We start from the raw sequence: 24,496 nt of genomic DNA, 5'->3' as shown, positions 1-24,496 counted from the left end.
CAGTGACGCTTTCCCCTCTTCTTCTTCCTTTCCAGTGCACCGATTCTTTTTAGACCAGCCAGCTGAATAATATTGTGAGGTCTGACCCCAGCCGCCAATGGAGGAAAGACGCAGCCACCATCTTCCTTAGAATAAAAATCAAATCCATACTCCCTGTCTCTGTGCATTGCACTTCTCAGTGCACCCTCTCAATCAAGAGTACATTTTGTCCTGTATAGACACTTCGATTAAAATGGAGGGCTACTTCTCTTTGACTCCTGATAGATCACTGGAGCTGTAGAACAGGGTTCCTCTGAGATGACAGATGACCTCGGCCAGCACAGAAAGGGAACTCTGTTGGGACAGCCTGTCTTCCCAGTCTCTCTCACCCTGGGCAAACAAGCTCAGGAATTGTTGACTTGCAACAATTTCCTCGTGCTCAAGTCCCACACCCTGCCCCTGTAAAGGGTCACAGTCAGCTTTTTCCCCTGGCAGAGACCTTAATTGCCCATGGAAGAGAGGCTGCTGCCTTGCTGTGTGTGCTAATAAGCCTAGTCCAACTGGTTATGGGGTGGAAAACCAAACACTGAGATGTCACGAGGTAAATTTTATTTTATGGCTGGGCCACACTTCGTCTCCTCAGAAGTAGGAGGATGAAGCAGCCCTGACCAAAAGCGGGGGAAACTTTTTAACACGTGAGCAAGTGATTTAGAACGTGGAATTTTGTAATCAGTTCACAGAACAAACCATGAAACAATGAAAAGAACTTATGATATGTGAATCACAGGAGTATAGAGAAAGAACAAGTTAAAAAAAAAAAAACCAACAACAACAACGACCAAGTTGACTAGCTGGGGACATGATTTCAGGGAGAAAGACACCATAAGAAACAATATCAGAACAAATCAAACATTCTGCTTAACTGAGGAAGGAAAAATGGAGTTGGCTGTCCCTTAACACCAGTCTGTTTTAGGTCAGACTCTGGTCTCCTTCCCTCCTGCTCTGCGTCAAAATGTTTCCTGGGAAGATGTAACACAAACATCAACTCGACCCAAACAGGGAGCCCACGACAGATAACACCAAAGTCCAACTTGGTGAACTGAGTTTTATGGCGGTTACTCACAGGCATATGGGTAAAAGGGTTACTCACAGGTATGTGAGAGATAACTTACAGGTATATGGGTAAGGAGTTACTCACAGCTATATGGGTGAGGAGTTACTCACAGGTATATGGGTGAGGGTATATTTACAGTTATGTAGGTGAGGGGTAACTTACAGGTATATGGGTGAGGGGTCACTCACAGGTCTATGAGTGAGGAGTTACTCACAGCTATATGGATGAGGAGTTACTCACAGGTATATGGGTGAGGGTATATTTACAGTTATGTAGGTGAGGGGTAACTTACAGGTATAAGGGTTATTTATAGGAGCACAATGACTCAAAGATAGCTATGTCACCAAAGGCTACCCCAACGTGGATGACAGCTCACAAAAGATGGGAATCTGGAGCACGGCTTGCAGGCAGCTCAATAGGTTGGAAAGCGGTTTTTTTCCAAGTAACTTAGTTGGTCTAAGCGTCTTCCAGGCAGCTGGTCTAGTATCAGTCTTCACTATATTTTAGTGGCTCTTCTGAGAAGGACTCTCAGCTTTTGTATCTTACTCTGCCTGTTCTGGAAGGGCCTAGTGATTCTGGTCAGTTTCAGGGACTTCCTGAAGCTATTTTGAGTTGTTTACTTTCCTGTTTAAAGAATGTCTCTGCAGGATAGAATGGTTTTTTTTTGTTTGTTTGTTTGTTTTTAAGATTTACCTATTTATTATATGTAAGTACACTGTAGCTGTCTTCAGACACTCCAGAAGAGGGAGTCAGATCTTGTTACAGATGGCTGTGAGCCACCATGTGGTTGCTGGGATTTGAACTCTGGACCTTCGGAAGAACAGTCGGGTGCTCTTACCCACTGAGCCATCTCACCAGCCCCGATAGAATGTTTTAATCCCAGAGGAAATTGCTTTGCAACATTTTCTGAAAGTCTTCAACCACATTATACATTGGAGGATCGTACCATATCTGAGAAAAGCCCAACCAGGAACATTGAAACACAGATGGACACCAGTATTGTTAAGGTCCCACCTTAACGGGGCCTGAGATGTTAAAAGAACTGGAAAAAAATCCTGGAAGAAATTCACATGCAAACTGTTAAGTAGCTGTGCAGCCATTAGCAGGCCTGCGAGGGTTAGGGATGAACCCCTGTTTCCTGAAAAGAATCAGCTTTGCCCCTACCAAGATTTAAAACACCATATGAAGAGGTTATCAGAGCTTTGTCAAGGTCCAGGAGAGGGAAGAGATTTCCTGTTAGAAGGAAGGAAAGGATTCTACCTCTAGCTCTGGGGGGAGACATGACTGATATTCTAAGTTGTCCCAAATATTGTAGTGTTCTTCTCCTTAAGAGTTCATCCAACTGGGCTTCCCAATCACTGGGCCAGGAGAGGGCCCTTCAGAAAAGCACACAAACCTGAAGAAATGCTGAGGTATTGGGAGCATTCATCATCAGAATGAGATAATGTATTTATATTTATAGATACACCAGAAGACACACTGCCCCTCCCCCATGACAGGATCAGTATCAGGACTGGTAAGACCAAGTTCTAGGCACAATGAGATTTATTTGTCCTAGGGGGACAAAGGGTAGGGAATTAGAGACAAAGACATGAGATTAGGGAGAAGGGGAAGGGAACAAGGGAGAGGGACAAGAGGTATTTGTCTCAGAGGGAGATAAAAGGCAGCCTCTTGATAGGAGACAGACATGGTCCATAGGCAAATGGCAGTTTATAACGGTAAACAGGGAACCCCATATTAGGATGAGGTTCATCATTTTAATTGGGCATGTTAATTAGGTGAGCCAATGGGGGTTTGGATTGTTGAACTTCAATACTCTGATAGCTGGACCTTAGTCAGCTTTAGTAGTCAGCCTTAGGAGGAGACAGTGGCCAAATAAGGGAACAGACCTTGGTGGCTAGCTTTAGGAATGTAATCTAACTGTTTTTAGCAAGGCATAGGGAATGCGGGAGAAGGGCAAGGCCTGCCAAAGCCATGTTTGTCATGCTCTGGCTGGCTAGTCTCTTTACCCTCTACTCCCTTGGGGCTGTTATCTGTTGATCTTCACCAAATCAGCCTAGTTTTCTAAGTCAGAAAGTGTAACTTGTCCTCATCCCGGCCCTTTGTCGATGTCACTTGTCTGTTGCTCGGGAGATACACCGCGGCCAAGGCAACTCTTCTAAAAGCATTTCATTGGGGTGTGCTAACACTTTTAGAGCTTTAGTCCATTTCCATCAGGATGGGAAGCATGGTAGCAGGTATGGCCCAGGAGCACAAGCTGAGAGCTACATTCTGATCCAAAGCTGGAGTGGGGAGACACTGGGCTTGGAGTGAGCTTTTGAAACTTCCAAGCCCACTCCCAGGGACAGTTTCTCCAACAAGACCACATGTCTCCTCTCAAATACTGCCACTTCCCCGTGACTGAACATTCAAACTATGAGCCCATGGGGGCCATTTTTCTTCAAACCACCACACCCCTCCATCTGTTTTTTGAATACTTGCCGACATCTTAAGCATTCTTGCCTCTACACTCCAGACAAGTTCACTTTCTCTGCTGTACTGCTTGCCAACTTCCATTGCTGACCTTTCGTGTTTTCCTGGACCCTAATGCAAAGGGTTCCTCTTCTCCATTTTCCTCTGCAGAGCAGCTAACATTTATAGCTTGACTTCCCCTTGTTTTTTTTTTCCCCCACAAACTTTACTACAATGGTCAGTTTCCTTCTCAGTCCATTGAAATTCCCTCACCAACAAGACAAAGTTCCTACAGAAAGGAACCCTAATTTCCTGTAACAGAACCTTTAAAACTCTTTATTCAGATAGGCTAGCAAGAAGCCTGGAGACCAACGGCAGAGAGGTTAGATTCCAAAATCATGGGAACTAAACCTCCTTCTCCTTACCCCAGGGCAAAGTAACTTTAGTTTTAAGAATAGCAACAATCTACAAGAGTATTTTATTTTTACTTTGGGAAATATTTGGAAGATTTCTTAACCTCAAAATGACTTTAGTTTTCAATAAAGGAGAATAAAGGAATTATGTGAAATTCCTTTCAAGAGTTGGGGTGCAGCTCATTCCTGGGGTGATCGTCTACCACATGTGAGACAAGGGGATGGGGAGGGGGGAGGGAGGGAGGACCTTCCTAAGTATCCGAAGCTCATCAGGAAGCTCTGAGGATACAGTTGGTAGCCTTTACTTTTGAGTCATGGATGTGCCAATATAGACCCCAATGAATTTTGGTTCACTAAATCAGATTCGAGTGGAATTTCTCTGGTCTGCCCTTCATCCTTTATCTAGGGTGAATAGATGGCTAGTTACTTCTCCCTAAGAATAGTCCCAGGACAGAGGACAGAGGAGGGAGGAAGTTGGGGACAGAAGGATAGGAGGAGTTTCCTTTGTGCATACAGTTTTGCATATTAATTTAGCATATCAGAAGGAGCAGCAAGGGGGGAAAAAAGAACCCTATTTTGTTGGTTCTCATTCTAACCACTCAACCTCTATCTCCTAATTGGCATGCATTGTGTTGTTGCCAGTTCTACAGTGGTCTGGCAGCTCACACCCAGAACTTGAGCGCCACAGTTCATGCACACACATGCTTCCAACATCACTATTTACTTCGAAGCAGGTTGTATCAATGCTCAAGTCATCTTTAAATGGCCGAGAGGGACTCATTTCCTAAGGTCCTGAAAAATAAAACGGCAGTGCCTGCTGCTTTTGTGGGATCCCAGGTGGGAGAAGCATCAGATTGGGGGAGTGGGGGTAAGGACCAAGAGCAAGGGCCACTCACGCGGGAACACGCCAAAGCATGGTCTGAAGGAGGCAACTGTGCCACACTGTATTTCACTTGTGAATACAAAGAACGAGCTTTGGAGTGATGAAATCAAGAGGACAGACTCTCCCCTCCCCTTCCTCCCTTCTGGTTCACAGGTCTGTCCTGGATAACCAGGGGAAGCTGCCAAGTTTTTAACCGTGTTTGCCTTTTAGCCAGGACCAGCCATTTCCAGCCATTGTTTCTAAAGAGGGGAGCAGGGCACAGTGACTATTAGCAGCTTTGATTTTTTTTCTTTTTCAGACAAAAACATCTACCCAGAATTTGGACTCTCTGATATGCCAGATTAAGTTTTCAGGGTTGAGAGCCATCCCTGTGTTTTCCTTGTAGCTCACTCTGAGCTTGAACTTGCATGATGTAACCTATGGGTGTGGAGTAGCTGGGACTGTGCATGTACAGTAGAACTGGGCTCCTGTTCTCTTTTAACGAGGGGGTGGGGGGGAAGTCAGAAGCAAGGGAAGAGCTCACACAGGTGGGTAGGGGTGTTCTGTGCTCAGCGACACGGACTCCTCAGGACTCTGGCTCTGAAAGCACAAATGCAGGAGAAAGAAAACCCCCAGTGGTTTGGTCTCCACAAAGGCAGTGATATCAAGGGGGAGGCACCCATCTTCTTCAGAGAGCTTATTTACTAGGAAAATGGAGGCTCTAGCCTTTGGAATTATTGTTGTCTCCTGTGTATGAGTGTTTGCCTGCACATGTGTGTCTGTGTACCATGTGCATGTCTGGTGAACAGCGAGGCCCAAAGCATCAGAGCCCCTAAAACGAGAGTTACAGATGAGCTGCCACGTAAGTGCTGGGAACCAAACCCAGGTCCTCTGAAACAACAAGTGCCCTTAACCACTGGGCCACCCTCTCCTCCCCAGCCCTGAGACTTCCTACCGCTTTAACAGGAGTAGTTTTTAGAAGGAAGGAGACAAAAATCATTCCCTAGTCTTCTTTTTGAAGTAAAAACCTAATGTTTGCAAAGCATGAAAGGGATAGAGCCACTTCAGCTGCCTTCTTTCTTTATTTTTTTATTAGGTATTTTCCTCGTTTACATTTTCAATGCTATCCCAAAGGTCCCCCATACTCACCCCCCCCAATCCCCTACCCACCCACTCCCCCTTTTTGGCCCTGGCGTTCCCCTGTACTGGGGCATATAAAGTTTGCAAGTCCAATGGGCCTCTCTTTGCAGTGATGGCCGACTAGGCCATCTTTTGATACATATGCAGCTAGAGTCAAGATCTCCGGGGTATTGGTTAGTTCATATTGTTGTTCCACCTATAGGGTTGCAGATCCCTTTAGCTCCTTGGGTAATTTCTCTAGCTCCTCCATTGGGGGCCGTGTGACCCATCCAATAGCTGACTGTGAGCATCCACTTCTGTGTTTGCCAGGCCCCGGCATAGTCTCACAAGAGACAGCTATATCTGGGTCCTTTCAGCAAAATCTTGCTAGTGTATGCAATGGTGTCAGCATCAGCTGCCTTCTTAGTTTATGTGTGTGAGCAGATGCGCGAGCAACCGCATCGCCTCATGGTCAGGACTACCTTGTTCACGCCTCGGCAAGAGGGCGGAGCCACTGGATAAGGCACCTGTTCACATGAATGATACAGCTCTAGGCAAGTAGGAATACAATAATCCTGTCCCCACGTACCTGAGCACCAATACTAGCCTTCTCTGAACTGCATGCTAGTTACAGAGAATGCTGGGACCTGACGTGCCCAAAGGAGCCAGCCGCCATTTTCCTAGTTACAGCGGGGTGCTATTTTCTTATTTAGGAAAACTGTATAACTTGATAAAACAAAGAAACAAACAAACCAGAAAACCAATGCCAAGACCAACCTCCCCCCCAAAACAAAAAAACAAAAATTATATTAGAGTATCACAATATTAACAATAAAGTCGTCATCTTGTTAAATATCCTGCCCTGTTGATGCTTTTTTTGTGATTCATAATGAAGTCTCTTGGGATGGTTTCTGTGTGCTTGGGCTAGGGAGTGGCACCATTAGAAGGTATGGCCTTGTTGGAGTAGGCGTTGCACTATGGGTGTGGGCTTTAAGATCCTCATCCTAGTTGCCTGGAAGCCAGACTTCTAGCAGCCTTCAGATGAAGCTGTAGAACTCTCAGCTCCTCCTGCACCATGCCCGCCTGGATGCTGCCCTGTTCCCGCCTTGATGATGATGGACTGAACTTCTGAACCTGTAAGCCAGCTCCAATTAAATGTTGTCCTTATAAGAGTTGCCTTGGTCAAGGTGTCTCTTCACAGCAGTAAAACCCTAAGACATCTCCCTTGATTATTTGAGGACAGGAGCACTGTAGTAGCCTAAATGTCATTGATACCAGCTAGGATTTCTCAAATACTTATAGAATGGGTGCTTCCCATTAGCTCTACCTCCTTACACACCTCCCAGCCTTTCCTGTCAGACTATCATCTATTATTACCATTTCTATTATTTACCCTTTATTTAAAACAAACAGAAAAGCTCATTTCAAATAACCAAGTATTCCATACGTTCAAGTGAATATGTTTTATTAAATGCATACTAATATCTTTCTCTAGTATGTGAGTATACATAATAAATTAAAATGCATATTTATTAAATATAAGTAGATATAATACCAGAACATGATTATTCCAGATGAGAAATCAAAATAAGCCCACTTTTTTTTTCAAGTATCTTTTGGTCACTCCAAATTGATACTGTTCATAAAAAAATACACCAGTTTTCCCTGGGGAAAAAAAATTAATTCCATAGCGATGTAGTTAAGGGATGTGTTTTATTTCAGAGCTTTTTTTTTTTTTTTTTTTTTTTTTTTTTTTGCAAGCGAAATTGCTGTTACAAAATGAGTTCAGTGGTACAGGGGCTGCTGTCCACCCAAGCAGAGCAAAACCTTGCACGTGTACACGGATGCACGGAGCACCGCATCCCTATGGTAGAGACGGCGGATGCCCAGGGCGCGTCTGGCTGCGCCTGAAGCAGAGGCACAAGGACACTGGGAGGTGTGTGAACGCCATGGTACCGGCGGCTGCTTGAGGCGTTTTCCTGTGACTCTGATTCTCTCTTGGAGGCTGCTCGAAGAACTGCGTCTTGTTGTGTTTTTCCTTTTGTCTTCTGTCTAATTTACAGTTAGAGCATCGCAAAAAATAAAAATAAAAAATAAATAAAAATACAATTCCCTGCTTGGTTTGTCAGCTGTTCAGAATCTCCATAAAAGGTGTCATGAGGTATCCCTTAATGTCAGCTATGTAGTGCTGTGGTTGTCAGAGAGAATGTGGACTTACCTGTAGGTACAGTAACTGACTTTTAGTGTATGGTCTACACTCGACAGTGCAGAAACATCAGTTCATGTTAAGTTCTTTCTTCCTTATCACATATGATGTGACTTTTACCCCCAGAAAATCTGACCAAAAAAGTGATACAGATCAAATAAAAAGACAAATACACAAATAAGGCCATCTGCAGAATTTAAAACTTGCCTCCTGCAATATTTCACAGTAATTTCTACATCGTATTTTACATCATTCGCTTAAATAGTAAATGCTCGGGGAAGGGCTGGTTGGAGCCAATTGCACTATCTCTTCGAAGACTTGTCTAATTTGCTGGCAGGTGACCTCCTCTGGGGTGTGGGGATTTTAGAAGGCTTGGCTGTGGATGGCCGAGAACCTGCTCGGGGCACAGGTCTGTGTGTCTGTGGGACGGTCTCCACGTCTGAGCACACAGACTGGATTTCTGAAATGTCAAAGTCGGACGCGTCGCTGCCTCGGCGGCTGCTGGCTCTGCTTCCGGCTTTGCTTCCGGCTCTGCTCCCTGGGCGGCTGGGAGTCTTCCTGGACTCTGGAGAGAGAGGACAGAGGACAGAGGTGAGGAACCTGTATCACTCATCTGCAATACCAGCTTTTACATCAACCTGTGCTTCTTGTGCTCTGTGCTAGCATGAAAATACCTTGGTCTTGCGGCTTTTCATTATCATGCAAGGGCAGGCAGCATTCTAAGGAGACGTTAAAGAACAATACCTAGATTGATATACCAAAGTTAAATTCTGGCTTATCATGCGGACACTACTGCTGTGGGAAGTGATGTTCCTTGAAGCCTCCTGGTACCAGGTGCCTGCAGACTATCAGGTGCAAGCCTTGCCTGAGGGGAAGTGACTTAAAGAGTGTGAGAGTTGCCTCTCAGGCTGAGCTCAGACCTTGGCAGTGCTGGCCAGTCACTGAGTTCACTATTCTGTGATGAAAGGCCCAGTGCCTGGGTTTCCCCAGTGACCTGGAATAGCCCTACATACTCCCTGGGTGGCAAAGAGGCTCCCAGAGCAAAGGGCACAGTACTGACTTATGTCCTCGCCCCATTCTCATTCTCTCTCTCTCTCTCTCTCTCTCTCTCTCTCTCTCAGATTAGTGTTTCATTTCATTTCAAAAGCACATGGCAACGTCAAAAACTTTCTCTTGAAATTAGGAAGAGGGGGCACTTTAGTCCTCAGGTCACCGTTGAGGGAAAGAGATATCACACACTCACCAGCGAACTGTGTTCGGACTCTGGCGGCTGCCGTCGTTATCAAGGCGCTGTCCTCCCCAGAGTGGAAGCCTTTCCCTGACAGGTACCCGGGTAGTCGCAGCTTGCTTCCCTGGATTGGTGTGCCCTGTGTGTGCGACCAGTGCAGAGAGCACGTAAGAGTTTGCCTGCGCTGTAGGATGTCCCACTTTGCTTATGGTTGGACATCTAGACAAGCCCTCTGAAGGAGGTGGACACGCTTCAGATAAGTGAGGTGTGTGGGTCCCACCGGCTCCCCTCCTCCTTTTTTTTTTTTTTTTAATTCTTACTGGGATAAAGACAAATTTTAAAGAAAATGGTTTCATGATTGAAGACAAAACACAAAAGCCATGGTGAGGAAACCAAGACTGATCAAACTGTGGGTTGTCAGTGTGCCTCAGATGGCATCATTACAGGGTTAAACAGCGGCCGCTGGGGTGGGGACTGTGCAGGGGAGGGGACAGAGGGCTGGATGTTAGGCCTGACTGGTGCGCTGCCTTCAATGTGCTTAAGAAAAAAATGAGGCAGACATTAAACAGAAACTGAGCGATGGGGGCAGAGAAAACAACCCTGAGATAAGAAAGCTTGGGCGGAAAACCCCCCAGAAAGGAAGCATGGCCGTCCAACGTCACACCGGATGGCCTGGCCACATGCAGCCTACAGGCAATACTTTGGAGACACTTCTTTCAAACTTAGAAGAGTCACTTGAGGAAGACATATGGAGCCATTTTAAGACAATATGCTAAGTCTAACCTTACCATGTTTCTACATTGTGACATTTTAGAAATTCTCCTGAAATTTAAAACAAAGCTCTGTTGGGTACCAGGGGTTTCTAGCTGCCAATGAACACATAGCCAGGGAGCCACAGAGAAAACAAATCTACAAAAACAATGACTGTGTTTTTAGAACCATTTCTCATTAGCACTGATTTTTTTGTTGTTGTTTTTTTTCGAGACAGGGTTTCTCTGTGTAGCCCTGGCTGTCCTCGAACTCAGAGATCTGCCTGCCTCTGCCTCCCAAGTGCTGGGATTAAAGGCGTGAGCCACCACTGCCCAGCTAGCACTGAAAATTCTTAATAGAGCATATGTACGACTTTTGATACTGATGTTTTCCTCAGGCTTTGTATTTGTTGGTTTTAGTATGATTCTTACCCTCTATCTACCTGTGTACTCTATACCCAAAACTATGTGCAAGTGATATTTTTTAACATACATGTAGCCCAGGTTGGCCTTAAACTCATTATATAGCTGAGGCTGGTCCATAACTCTGACCCTCCCCCTTTCACACTCCAAGTCCTGGAATCTCGGGCATGCCTCAGCCATACTCAGCTCCAGAATATTACCTAGGTGTGACTTATATAGGTAAACATTCCCACTCTGCCTTTATATACATTAGCCAGTTAACCCGCACACCCACCACACTGCCCACTTGGGAGGAATGTCAACTGTCCACGAGGGAGCAAGCACCTACTGTGACTCTGTCACTAAGGGTCGTATGAAAGCCAAGACCACCTGCCTTAGCCTGTGACTGCTTGGACTTTACTGTGTGCACACACACTGCTCTTGAGATTCTGTGAGGCCTTCCTTTAAAATTGAACATACCTTCACATGAGTTCAGAGAATGGACTTAGGACTTTATTCATGGGCATGCGCACTAGTGAGCCCATGCTGAGGCCTCGGGGCCTGCTTGTCATCTTCCTTCACTGTCTTCCGCTTTGCTTTTGTGGGGTGTCTCACTGATTCACTAGCTTGTCTTTATCTGCCATTCTCCACCCTAAGTACCTTGCTTTTAGGTGGGTCCTGGGGATATGAACTCAGGTCTTTATGTTTGTACAGCGGGTACTTTACCAACCAAGCCATTTCCCCAGCCCCTACTTTAATTAAATTTAAATAAAAAAAAAAGTGAACATAGAAATTTATCCCCAAACATTTAAAACAAACATTGGTTTGAGGGCAAGGGTTTTTCAGCTTTTACATAATGGAGTCACAACAACTCAGACATTTCTTGGCGCGATCTATGACTGCTCCCACAAGTGGGAGCAAGTAGGAGTTTGGGACCCAGAGGAAGGAGGAGAAGGGAAGGGACATTTAAAGGGAGTCTGTGTTTGTTTCAGCCTTCCTACTTGGCTGCTCAGGGACTGGGTCCGAGAAGAGAAGGCAAGGGACTTTCCTCTGTCTACCTATTGTAATTAATGTGAGGATTAAGTAACTGGGAACCAGCCATGAAAACCCTCATGGGCATTTAAAAAGTGCTTCTTTTCTAAAGGGCCTTGGCTTTCTTCCTAACCATTAGGCCAAAAATAACTCCTCATTTCCAAGAAAGGATGGCTAGGAACTCCTCCCTGTTACTGGGGTTTGGATCAAGCACGTGAGACGGTGCCCACACTGATCAATTCATAGACGTTTCTTTGGAAAAATAGATGGCTGATTTTCAGTTGAAATGTGAACAATTTAAATGTGAGTTAATCTTGGCAAATGTTATATTCCCTAAATATCTTCTCTCTGTACCAATGGCAATTTTGAGACGTTACAGAATGCTCAAGTAATATTAATTACTAAAATATAATACAGACATCCTTTGAAAATGACAGTTAGCTTTCCATATTCCCACCCCTATCCCTGTGATGCCTGCACTTAGAACTGAGAACCACGTCACACTGGGCCGGCATGAACAAGCAGAAATGAATGCACTAAGAGGGACCATCCATGGTGGACACTTGCTAAAATTCTGTTCCTAAGTAACTCCCCTACAAATGACATTGCTTCTGATTTCATCTAAGGGAGCATGCTAAGTTTCTAGCTCATATTGTCTATTGGAAAGTGCATTCCACCAACATTAGATAATATTCATAAGCCTTGTATATACAGAGAGCAAAAGCCCAGGAGTGTGCATATACAGCCTCAAGGTGTGGGCATGTCAAACCGCTGCTGTCTTTCCCCAGTACCCCTTACTCTCATGTCCCCTGAGAAACGGTTTTGCAGGAAGTTAACAGGAAGATGTAGTATTATCAGAAGTGCACACATCAGGGCAGTGGTGAGGCGGTGTTAGTAGGTGAGTGTCAGCCAGAGAAGGCTGTTAAGACTGCGGTCTGGGGCCTTACGATACCTCTGCGGATGACACGGGAAAGTCGGGGCATTCTGCTGCTTTACAGGGAGTTGACATTTTGCTGTTTGCCAACCATGGTTTACCATAATTGCGTGTTAAAGGATGGAGAATCTGCATGGAACAACGGTACATCAAATGTAAAGGGGAGCCAGTAAGAAACAAAGCCACAGAGAAGAGGTCTTCACCGTGGAGTCACTTTACACAGGTAATGAAGGCAAGGGTAGACAGAGCTGATGACAAACCGGAATACCAAAATTTTTAATAAAAAAATAAAGCTTTAAACAGAAAACTCAACCTGAGAGACGACAAAGCCCCTGGATGGGTAACCCTGTACAGACAATGGCTTCATGGGTCATTGGACAGAACACGTTTAAAAATATGGAGCGAAGAGATACAAATGGATGTGGCTGGTCCACGACTACTAGGGAAATGAAACACCTGCCAGGATGCTGTGGATGAGGGGTGCGCTGGGAGAGAGGGCCACAGCCTGGAGTCCTACCTTGGGTGTGCTGGCGGCAGCAGGCACCGGTGGGGAGGCTGCCTGGCAGGCATGACTCGACGCGGAAGTGGATCTGTTGGGGGAAGCTCCTCTGGATGAAGGGCGAGATCGGCGGCCTCGCGGTCGGAAGGCGGCCATACCCTGGCTGGCACCGTCTGCTAGGATGAACTTTTCCCGCAGCTCCATGTTGGTCCTTCCTTTAGCTGGATTGCACGCAGGCGGCAAAAGAAGAACAATGAACAGACAGGAAGAGAAAGCCTTCAGTCTCTGTGGGAGGGAGGGCACACCTGGCACCACACAGCACGCGGAGGACCTCGAGAACATCTTTTTGCCATGCCAGCTCCAACTCAGCATAACAAGAAGTTAAAAATGCATTCCTTCACAATGCATTCCTCTCAGAAACGAGGGACCATGGAGATGGGGAGGGGCGGGCTCACTCTAACACTAGACGGCAGCAGGAATAGCCAGTGTAAAACAAAGTCAGCATGAAAATGGAAAGCTCATGCTACCGTTAGTCCACCAGCTACGGATGCCCACACGTTGTCACCCTTACACCACACTGAGGAAGGCGGGGCCGTGTCTTTTACATGTATTGCCGAGGTCCGGAGAATGCCAGTATTTAGGATCGGGATTAAACAATTATATAAAATCAGAGATGGCTTGTTAGTCATGTAGATAACATAAAAGCTTTCAGAATTTTCACTCAAGTGAGGCAACTAGCATTTTAATTTTTTGGCCCTTAAAAAAAAAACAAAAACCCAAACCAAAACCAAACGGTTTTACCAACATGCAGTAACAGACACCAGACCCAGGAATCCACTAGAGGCCACCGGTGATGTAGCACTCACACAAACACATATGCACATGGAGAACGCTCCACGAGGACCCGATGGGCAACGTGTTAGCATGTGCTTGATCGCTGTGTAACACTGAGCGTGTTGCGTTTTCAGAGTTTATGACTAGAAGCCCCAGCTCGCTGCATGTGAGTTAAGCCATACGCGTGAATGAAGCGTATTAATATTAAAACAAATCATGAAAGCGGGAATGTGAAGGTGAAAGAGAGAAAAGGGAGAGGGAGGAGCCAAGGGGGGGGTGCCGACCTAGAGTAGGCTGAGTAGCAGTAATTGAAGAGTTTGATTCCGAACGCAACATTTTACTCCCGTGATGGTGAACTAGAAGAAACGACACAGGATTCCGGTCACATTAAAGAACGCTGTTAGCAGAGGAAACAAAGTACAGTGGTTGGATGTGCAGAGGGAGCTCAGACCCAGCTTTTAGCACACAGTTAGGAGAGAAGGCACATCAGGAGAAGAAGCTCTGCAAGGTCCGACTCAACCCGGAAGAAACAGCTGCAAAGGCTCAGCCAGCCATGCTAGCCCGTCCCCCTCAGGGCGCTTTGTAGCTCCACTGTGGTGTCCTACTCAGAGCTGCCTTTACCTCGGGCTGCACTCTTTGCACAGTGCAGTCCATGACGCCCCAAATGACACAATGGGCTGTAATGGAGCTGAGGGACTTTATCACCTGGCTGATGCTGTACCCATCTCAAGGGTGCAGTCTAAGAACCCTACTGATGTGTATGTGGTGAGCAAGCCCACTGCAGTTCCAGTCACAGAAAAGTGTAACACAGTTGCAGATAGGACAAAAAAATGCTGTAGCAGTGCCAACAAAGGCTAGGTTGCTTTTTTATGTTCTTACTGTATTATTGGAGCACATCATTTTTCTATATCTAAGAAGCTTTCTGTGGAACAGCTTGCTGTGTCAGACCAGCAGCAGCCGTATGCATCTTATGGTGATTGCACTTTCTGGTTGCATAATTTTAATTTTGTGCTCAATTCTGTCTCATTTTGTTTTATTCACACCACACTCTCACACACATATTCACATACATGCACACACATATACACACAAAGACACACATGCACACAATGTACACACACATATATACACAAATATACATACATATACATAGAAACACACATCCACACACCCACACACATGCACACCCACACAGAAACACACATCCACACACACACATCCACCATATACCCCTGGTGTGTAAAACCATTTAGGTTTGTATTAAGTGTCCTTTGTGCCTGACAACACATTGCTCAGACTCATCCCCAGTGTTTGGTAAGTGTGGCTGATGAATCAGGAGCGCCACGCCTTGCTTCGCTTCTCTCTATGCGGCATCTTTAGCTAACAGAGAGCAGGGCTACTGCGTGGCTGTGTAGCAGGGTGTGCTGGCCTTGATAAGACAGGCCCGGTAACTCGGACACGGCTCTTCCAGATGCCAGCACTGAAAGAAGGCTCCCTGCTTGGCTCGCCACTTGGCAGCCTCACAGGCAAAGCTGGAACAGACGTTTTTAAAGGACTATAAGAAACTCACAGATTAAAACAAGTCACCACAATCCTACTGTTTTCTTTTGTAAAGTCAGAAAGTAGCGTGTGCTTGCTGAGTGGGTGGCAACTAATTGCAAACTGTAATCAGATATGCCTATGACCAACTAAGAATCTAATAACTACAAGGCACTAGAAACAGGACGGCCAGGGCTGGTGGGATGGTTCGGTGGTTAAGTTAACCCCTCTGCTCTTGCCTTGGAGGGCTTGAGTTTGGTCTCAGTGCCCATGAGTAGCTCACCACCACCTGCAACTCCAACTCTAGAGGATCTGATACCTCTGGTCTCTGTGGACATTGGCACATACATACACATACCACACACACAAATATAATTACAAATAATACTATAATCTCAAAGAGACAAAATAGGAATATTAGAAGCTAAAACTTCTAGACTGGTAAAGAAAGCTACAATACAATATTTACATTTCCAATATCTTGCTATTCAACTTCCAAGTGTTTGCTCTTGTTTTTAAGTACCGCCTCCCCCCATTTCATAAAACTCTGACTTTTAAATGTTTACTCTATAGTACTTGGTCATGGTGAATGGAAATATCCATTCTGGAAACTGTAGACACGAAGGTCTCACACAGAAAATCCAGACTGTATTTCCTACCTACCTGTCTGAAATGTATTCCATTAGTGGAAAAAATGAAAGAGAGAGACCGCATTTTACAAGCCATCGGGAGCGATTGGCTGTGGGACTCAGACTGGCCTCAGTTTGCTTTCAGTGTGGGAACACCCGACACGATTGTGCTTTCATGGTGCTGACAGCTCGACAAAAGGGTCTCCTTACCCCTGCAGGGATCATTTTTCACTAAGAACTCATCCAGAGCCATCCATCCGCCTCCAACACGAACCATCACTGTGCTTCGCAGGATCCGAACCAGTCGCAGCTGCTGGGAGTCTCCAAACTAGGCAGCAGAGAGAGAAAGGACCTCTATTTGTCAGTACTGATTCGAAGCTCAAAGATGGCATGCAGCTTGCGGTAGCGTAAGCAAGCAGCTTGAGTGCTTGCTTAGTTCACGGTGATTAATTAGTGAAATCTCAAAGGGATTTGTAATGGTCTACATTAGATTGCTGCATGCCGATTTAGCCCAAAGGAAACAGTTTGGAAAAAAAAAAAAAAAAAGATCACAAAGGTTAATCAAGTATAATGGTTGAAGCTTTGTGCTAAAGTTACAAATTGTTTCTTTCTTGTGACAGTAACAACACTCACAAGGCAAGAACAGTGAATGTCTCCAGAAGTTAAGCACAGCCATGACAATAAGCGCAGGTCCCCTTGCCCAGGGGTCCCAAAACCAGGTGTTCCTAAGGATTTCACCAACCTGACTCTCAAGTTAAAAGCGCTCTCCTCTGAGATACGTGTGGGGAAGATCTTAAGCTCCTTTGTTGGTCTTAGCAAAGTTCTGACTTGGAGAATAGAATAATGAATGCTATGACTAGTAAGACTCCCTCTCTAATGGTCTGGCAGGCCAATTAGCTAGAGTTTGGATTAACCCTGACACTTTATATTACTGCAACCTCAAGATAGGTACTGACAAATTATTAACGACACAGCTTTCAGATCTGAAAGGCTTTTCACAGAGCTGTCTGTACCACTGGTACACTCCTCAGTGAGGTGCCAATCCTACGGATGTGCGCAGACTCGGCAAGGCGTCAAAGTGCTCTGATTACGGGGGTCCATGATTTGAAAGTCTGTGAGAGATGATTTTCATGCCTGCGAATCATTCCTAAGAGGCTCAGGTCCAACTGTGAAAAACCACTGTACTGAATTTCACACTTACCAACTTTGCAAGCGGTAAAGCAAACAAACGAGCGGTTGGCGAGAGGCCAACGGTTTCTTGGCGTGCACTACGGTGAGACGCCCTGTTACTTTTCTATAATCCTTAATGCTGCGCTTTGGGGTGAGAACCCTAACAAAAAGCTGCAGACTTCATTCAGGGACCTAAACTCAGGAGGCCACAGAAGCGTCCAGCAGGGACTCGAGTGGTGTACACTGCATCTCTGGTTGCGGCTCTTCCTAAGTTTGATAATTTTTTAAACACCAAAACTTAAATATCTCTATGCGTGAACTGCTTCTGAAATGTAAGTTTAAAAATGGAAACCTGTGTTTATATTGTTAGAGGCAAAAATCTGTGCTGCTAGTAAGCAAAAGGCAAAGGGGGCGTGAAGAAAATTACCCTTAAGGAACCAGATAATTGGATCAGATTAATCTTGTTCAAGACCAGGTTCAAAATTAGACTTGAGGAAACAGCTAAAAGTGCTTTATAAGATGCTACTTTGGTTCTACTAAACGCAATACTCCTGACTTTATTTTGAAAAGGTATTCTCCAGACAACTAACGGTGTCTTTAGAAGTCCTCTAATTTTCCCAAGGCCAAACCATGACATGAGAAAATCAGACTAATGTTGTTCCTCGTGATTTCAGCACATAAAATCTTTGAAGGCAAGTATTTCTCTCATTTTCTATGAAAAGGAAAGATATTACCAGCCTACCTGCTGACTCAGAAAATGCCAAGCATGAAGAAGTGATATTTTACCTGTTATTAACAGAGAGATGCTTTACCCTGCCTTCATCCTTAATTATCCCATGGTACCCCATAAACAGAGATGACTACGATGTGCCAAGGAAAAAATGTTCCTTGAGAAAACTCTACCCGAGGTAATGGAACCATTTTACTCTAAACATCTGCTTACGGGAAACTGAAGGGGAAGAGGTAATTTGCAACTTCAGACACAGTGGCCAGAGCCTGGCGCAGCATGCACAGGGCCTGCACGGGTCTGCACCAGGTCCTCAGTGCATGTGACACAGCGGTTTCAGTTTCGTGATTATTACGGATGGCCTGGGTGTGAGTGGGCAGATCTCTGATTCTTGTGCCTTCCCGTGGGCTCTGCTCTTTCTGTTGCTTTGCCTTGTCCAACTTTGGTGTGATGGTTTTTTTTTAATCTTACTGTGTGTTTACTGTGTCATGTTTTGTTGCTATCTCTCAGAAGTCCGTTCTTTTCTAGTGAGAGACAGAAAGGGAGTGGCTCTGGATGGAAGAGGAGGTAAGGAGGAGCTGGGAGGGGCAGAGAGAGCAGACACTATCAGAATCTACTATGTGAGAAAAAGAATCTATAAAAGGCGCGTGCGCACGTGTGTGTGTGTGGGGGGGGGGGGGGGCGGGGGGAGTATGACGACCGGTAGGGCAGAGGCTACTGTCTAACGTGGTGTGCTCCATATAGAAGAGTGTGCTCAAAGCATCTTCAATATGTGCCCATTAAAATGTCGTTTCTCCTGTGTGCATTTTTAACACGCTGATCATGCCACAGTACCACTAAGCAGTCCATGGTGACTTAAATATCTACGTAAACATTTGGTCAAGACAGCAGAAGACACGACCTGACATGTACCACTGTAAAACGGTAACTTACAACAAGGTAATTCCCGGGCAAGCACTCACGGGCCCAATGAGGACCTCTTGGTATTGTGCCTTCTCATGGTCCCTGCTTGGTGCTACTGTATACCATATGTCCTGAACAGTCAGACACACTGATGTCTGGAGAATCAAGTTTGTGTACCGGCATAGACCTTGTTAAGAGCGTTATGAAAAGTGGGGCTTGAACACTGTGCTGGCATTTCGCCCGAGCGAGCTAAGCAGCCATAGTTCATTATCTGGTTTGCTTAAGAGTAATCTTCTCATCTGAGGCGCAAAGCGAGAGAGGAATCCTGGCTCGAGGCTGTGGTAAGTGCTGACAGAAACTGCACACCAACCAACACTGTAGTAGCTAGCAAGACAGCATGGAAGGACGGGCCACGGCAAGCTTTGATGACTATGAATTAAAGACTCAAAAAAGAAATCATTGGGAACTTGAGAGTCCACTGGTTTATACCTGATTTCCCAGGAAGAACTGATAAAACAATGAAAAATGCAAGAAAGACAAAATTAGTTCAAAAGGGAACATTCTAGATCTCTCTCTCTCTCTCTCTCTCTCTCTCACACACACACACACTCCCACTCAGTCTCTCTCACACACATATACACACTCACACCCTGTACTTCAGGATACAGGATTTAGTTTCGAGATGTGAGGGTTCCCATTTGCTCTGATCTCAAACAAAACCATTTTTTTTTTTTTATTTTACAAATTTACTGGGAAAAAAAAAAAAGCTTCAGGCTTCAAATTGAAATTAGAAGTTTCAAATAGAAACCTTTAAAGTTTAAACAGCTGAAGTTTTCAAACTGAAGTCAGAATGGTAGATGAGCACTTTTGTACAGCGCAAATGCACAGTATTTGTAAGTAACGCGTAAGGACCTTCAGCAATGCTCCTCCTAGCTGCTTACTGGGAGATGAACAAAGACAGAATGATAAAACCACACTGCTCTGTTTTATGTGATCTGCATCCTTTTATATTCTGAGCAAAAGCCAGAATTCCTACGTAAATGGGAGAAACAGAAGCGTCTTCATAGTTATAAAATGGATGTTTTTTAATTTCTAGAAAAAAAGGTAACAACATTTTAACTCCGTGGTTTTGGTCTGGAGTAGCTGTTGTTTAGACCCTGGAAGTTTACCTCTAATCACTATAAAGTAAGAGGTAATGTGGGACAGACTGAATATATGATTTGAATATTTACTTTTAGTAATCTGTAATTACTAATTTGCCTTAATTAGTAATTAGGTAAGTGAGGGCACTGCCACCAAGTCCGAGGGCCTGAGTTCAAGTCCTACAATTCATACAGCAGGAGACAACTGACTCCCCCTAAGATGTCCTCTGACTGCTATACATGTGGTGGCATATAAAACACATATGTGTACACACACACACATACACAAACACGCACAGTAAATAGACAAATATAAAAAAAGATTACAGGTTTTTCTGCATATTATAGATGTTAAAAAATATGGCCTGCTAATCAACTCAAGCTCCCTATGGAACATATGGATTACATAATTTGAAAAGTCACGTGATTTAAAATGAGAAAGAACGGTGGAGTTATAGTTTTGTACACCATATGTCTTGAGATGACGTGCGAACAGTTAGGATTCTTAGCAAACAGTAGTGATCCCACTGACACGCACTCGGAAGGGCAGGAGTCAACTGAGACACTCACCCTGTATTTGTTATCACCGATCTGTTCAACTTGGAATCGCTTGGCACACTTACACTTGGCTACCTGCCTTGTGACCTGTCAAAGACAAAGGTATGACATTCATGTTAACCTCAGAACTTCATGGTGCGTGCGGGTGCGTGTGTGTGGGGTGTGGGGTGTGGGGTGTGTGTGTGTGTGTGTGTGAGGGGGTTAGAAACCCAGCTGCAGCAGAAGGCCAACAGTGAGTACCTCGTCCTCAATTTTGTCAGCATCCGTGATGGGTTTGTACGCATCTTTGTTTGGATGCAGAGCGGCCACGAATTCATAGTAGTCAATGTACCCATCACCATCTCTGTCAAAGATGTCTGCCACGGCGCTCATCTCCAGGCGACTGGTAGGAAACTCTGCAATGTACCAAGCGGTGCTAGTAAGGTGGTTTGTTAGTTATAGCTTAAGACGTATTTGACTGCGGACTTTGATATTAATGTGGCTCGTCAGGGTGATCACCTCATTTCTAGCAGTAAGTGAATGTATACGATGCAAATTTATCTTCAAGACATAGGGGGAGGGTCTTGAGAGACCCTCAGCGGTTAGCAGCACCTGCTGCTTCTGTCGAGTTGCCAAACAAGCTAACTCAGGGCACTTGCGTCCTATTAATGTGATTATCAGATCAGAATCATTAACTAGGATGATCAAGAAATCCGTACTTAGTGATTTACTCTTATGTGCCAGCTAACACGCAAGACTTTTACAATCAAATATTTTAATTTATACTCATAACACAGCTTGAGGAGAGCAAAGGGATATCCCTGCGGCCATACAAAACACAGGTGTATCTGACTCGAGAGCTCAGAGTATTCTGAGCTCTTCATGTTCTTCAGAGCTGCTGTGTTCCCAGTCAGGTTAGAAGGCAACACTTCGCTAGCAACTCAAGATTATTAGCGCCAGTGTCTTACACTGTGCCTAGTTTCTGTCCAAACTCCTATGGCTATTGCACGTCTCGGCACTTACTGGAGGAGAGAATCCCGTCGATGAATTCCTGTCGAGTGATCTTCCCATCCTGGTCCTTATCAATTCTCCGGAAGAAATCCATCACTCTCGATTTCTTATGGTTCATCCACCTCATGTATTTTTTCCGCCAGATGTCGAAATCGAAGTTGGCAAATTCCCTCAGCTAGAAAAAGTGAAAGTTTTGGCTGTTGTCAATGCTGTGCTTGAACAGTCTATAGAACTCACCTTTATTCTTGGCAATTTTATACACGTACACAACGAACTACCACCATCACAACTACTCTAGGTTCTCCTCTCTAAATCTCATGTCCCCAACCTGCCCCCTTCCAACTCCCACCCCCTCATAATAACCCATTAAACAGACTCAGTGATGCCTCTGCATGTATGGGTGTGAGCAGCAAATTCCATTTTCTGTTGGCTGAATAAAGTCACTGATGACGGTCTCCAGGTGATATACATCTCTCCCATTTCAAAGAAGATATGATTTTATAAGTGACTTCTTATAAAGTATATTTCATTAAGCCACTGATTTTTCTTTGTGAATAAAAGCCCTACGTAGAAAACTGCTCACAGCACCAGTCATGGACGTGTGCGCCCAGAGTGGCAGCCAGAGCTTAGTGAAGATGCAGGTCTTGGCGTGTACCCATCCAGTCCTTCCGTCCTACCAGCTACCTCCATTTGCTTGGCCATCTAACGTTTCCAAATTTCACAACATAAAGAACTAAAGCCTTCCATCACAGGGTATGTATGAGAATAGATGTATTCCAGCCAGCAGCAGACCTGCCAAGTTAGAAAGCCTTTCTCCGAGATCAGCATCAGGTGGCTATGATTTACGAGTTTTCTACCTTTTGGTTCCCTGGGTCCTGAACCCCATAGAGGAGTGTCTTACAGAAACAGGGACAATCTGAGTGTTCGTTTTGGGAGAGCACTAGTACTCAGAGGGTGAGACACTGCTTATGGGAGAGAAAGCCACGCTTTTGCTTTTTGAGTAGTGCAGCCTGCGGTGCAGACCAGAGTGGGGACAACATGGAGACGGAGCAGGGACAGAGCGGGAGTTTCTGACCTCCTCCAGCCTGTCCAGGGCGTCGTTGAGCTTCCTCCTCCTTTCCAAGGCCAGGAGCCAGACCTGCTGCCACTTGCTCACCAGCAGGTTAACCCTGGGGTTCTTGGTCTCGATTTGCGTCTGTGAGCCAGATGGATAGAAGCCCGAGGCTGGGAAGCGTTTCCCTGGTAAAACACAACTTCAGGTCAGGATGGCGGAACGTCTGGCGTGCTGACAGGCACTGAGATTTTAGCTCCTAATGGAGACTGACTTTAACTACTGTGTACGGCAAAGGCAAGCACCCCACCCTAGCTATTCTTATCAAGGTTCACATTCTGATCTCATGTGCTGCCAAAATGCATCTCGGCGGGGGCCACTTAAACACTGGGAACTCTGTAAAGGCAATGTTTCAAATGTGTTTTCTGTGGACGTCCATGCTGAAGTAGCACAGGGAGGCACGTTAAGTGGGTTCCAGGCACCCGCCCTTCTGAGAGAAGAAGGCTGAAAAGTGGCGTCCTCAGAACCAGAGCGGGATGCTTCACCAATGACAACCAAGCCAAGAAGGCTCCAAACCCATTCTCCATAGAGCACGTACACTTCCTCTCATATGCACACATCCACGTTGACCGAGTTAATACACTCCTATCTGGCTGTCTTCACAAGTGTCTTCACAGTTGCATAAAACGATGCGCATAGCGCATTCCTCCCATGTAACTAAATGGCTACACGTGGCCTAGAAAAATGATTGGCCTAAGATCACACTCCATTCAGGCTCAAGTTCATGAGGGTAATTACATGCTGGAAAGTATGCAACTGCTCCAGGAGTGTGTGCTAGCTCCTTCCGTCCAACCGACGACTGTTACAGAGTATCCTCTTTTGCAGAGGAGGAAACCCTAGCTAAGAACTAGGTAAACTGTTCAATTAGGCTTCCCAGCTGGTCCCAGGTAGGGACAGCAAGGGGCCTCCCACATTTCATTTATACAATCTCCTGGTTTCCGTGAGAGCATAGCAATCACAGCAGCTCTGCTCCCACTTAGAAACAAAACAAAACCAAAACAAACTAGCTAATACACCATTCAAAAATATACAAAATGTACTACATTGTAGACTGTGCTTGTTAACATTCTCGGCTAACAGCTACCATTCTGAATGCCGTCTTGGGGGTTAGACTCTTAGGGGATTAGTAAAGAGCGAGGCAGCCACAGGTGCATCAACAGAGCCCAAGCCTGCCCTCCACCCAGACCAGGGTCAGCTCTGGTTGGTCGCTACTTCTACACCAGAGGAGAATGTGCTTCCAAGAGGTGATGGTCTGGGTCCTTGTAGCCTTCCCCAGTTTCTTCTCCAATCTGAGAGGTGTACTTTAAACAAAGTTAAACAGAGGTACCTAAGTGCAGCCTTTTATTTCACTTCAAAACAAACAAACAAGGCTAAAAAAAACCTTAAAGGCCACATTTTCTTTAGAAAACCTTTAAAAGTGGACTGCTCACATGGAGTTCTGCTTTCTCTCAGACTTCAAACGCTAAGTCAAACAGAAAGGGAACTGGCTTGTTCAGCCACCTTTATTTTAAATAACCTGCCCCCAGCTTACTTCCGGCTCGTCCCTTGTCCAAGACGGGGATGTGAGACTGTAACGAGGGAGGGTCAGTGGCCCTCCTCTTATAGGTCTTGGTAACTTTATCAACGTCGGGCTGTTTTCTGGTCATTTCTTCCATGAAGGTCTGAAAGGGAAAACGGTGTCAATTAAATCACGGTATAGATTAAAACCCCGGGTGAAAGGGCTGTGCCATTATTTTTAAAGGATTATCCCATTAAGCAACTGTGACAGTTGGCGCTTTCAATGATTTCCGGAGAAGGTAAAGCCTGACACCGGACCAAAGGCAAGTTCAAATAAAAAACAAAACTGTCACTTTTCAGTCAGAAAAAACAACATCTGCAGGCCATCCTAGCTATCGGCATCAACTC

At 45.3% G+C, this 24,496-nt stretch overlaps 1 protein-coding gene across 34 annotated transcripts in view; it reads right to left on the bottom strand.

The window, feature by feature from the left end:
* Nucleotides 1-7,376: 7,376 nt before the first annotated feature.
* Nucleotides 7,377-24,496, bottom strand: part of Dst (dystonin) — a 400,775-nt gene continuing 383,655 nt past the window's right edge. For 8 of the 34 annotated variants that reach the window (XM_017314716.2, XM_006495674.4, XM_017314712.2 and 5 more), the window contains 12 exons: nt 24,123-24,252; nt 22,556-22,719; nt 21,493-21,655; nt 20,731-20,885; nt 20,503-20,577; nt 19,280-19,297; nt 16,201-16,318; nt 14,107-14,178; nt 13,007-13,209; nt 12,508-12,618; nt 9,388-9,511; nt 7,383-8,709 (listed from right to left, as the gene is read on the bottom strand). In XM_017314716.2, the coding sequence (XP_017170205.1) occupies nt 8,447-8,709; nt 9,388-9,511; nt 12,508-12,618; nt 13,007-13,209; nt 14,107-14,178; nt 16,201-16,318; nt 19,280-19,297; nt 20,503-20,577; nt 20,731-20,885; nt 21,493-21,655; nt 22,556-22,719; nt 24,123-24,252 (1,596 nt within the window). In that variant the 3' untranslated portion in view covers nt 7,383-8,446. Of the gene's footprint in view, nt 8,710-9,387; nt 9,512-12,507; nt 12,619-13,006; nt 13,210-14,106; nt 14,179-16,200; nt 16,319-19,279; nt 19,298-20,502; nt 20,578-20,730; nt 20,886-21,492; nt 21,656-22,555; nt 22,720-24,122; nt 24,253-24,496 lie in introns of all 34 variants that reach the window. The other 26 variants (XM_006495666.4, XM_017314621.2, XM_017314706.2 and 23 more) reach the window with 11 other exon arrangements.

Source organism: Mus musculus, chromosome 1, assembly GCF_000001635.26.
Source record: "Mus musculus strain C57BL/6J chromosome 1, GRCm38.p6 C57BL/6J".
Classification (NCBI taxonomy): domain Eukaryota; kingdom Metazoa; phylum Chordata; class Mammalia; order Rodentia; family Muridae; genus Mus; species Mus musculus.
This window is presented reverse-complemented; position numbering and strand designations above follow the sequence as displayed.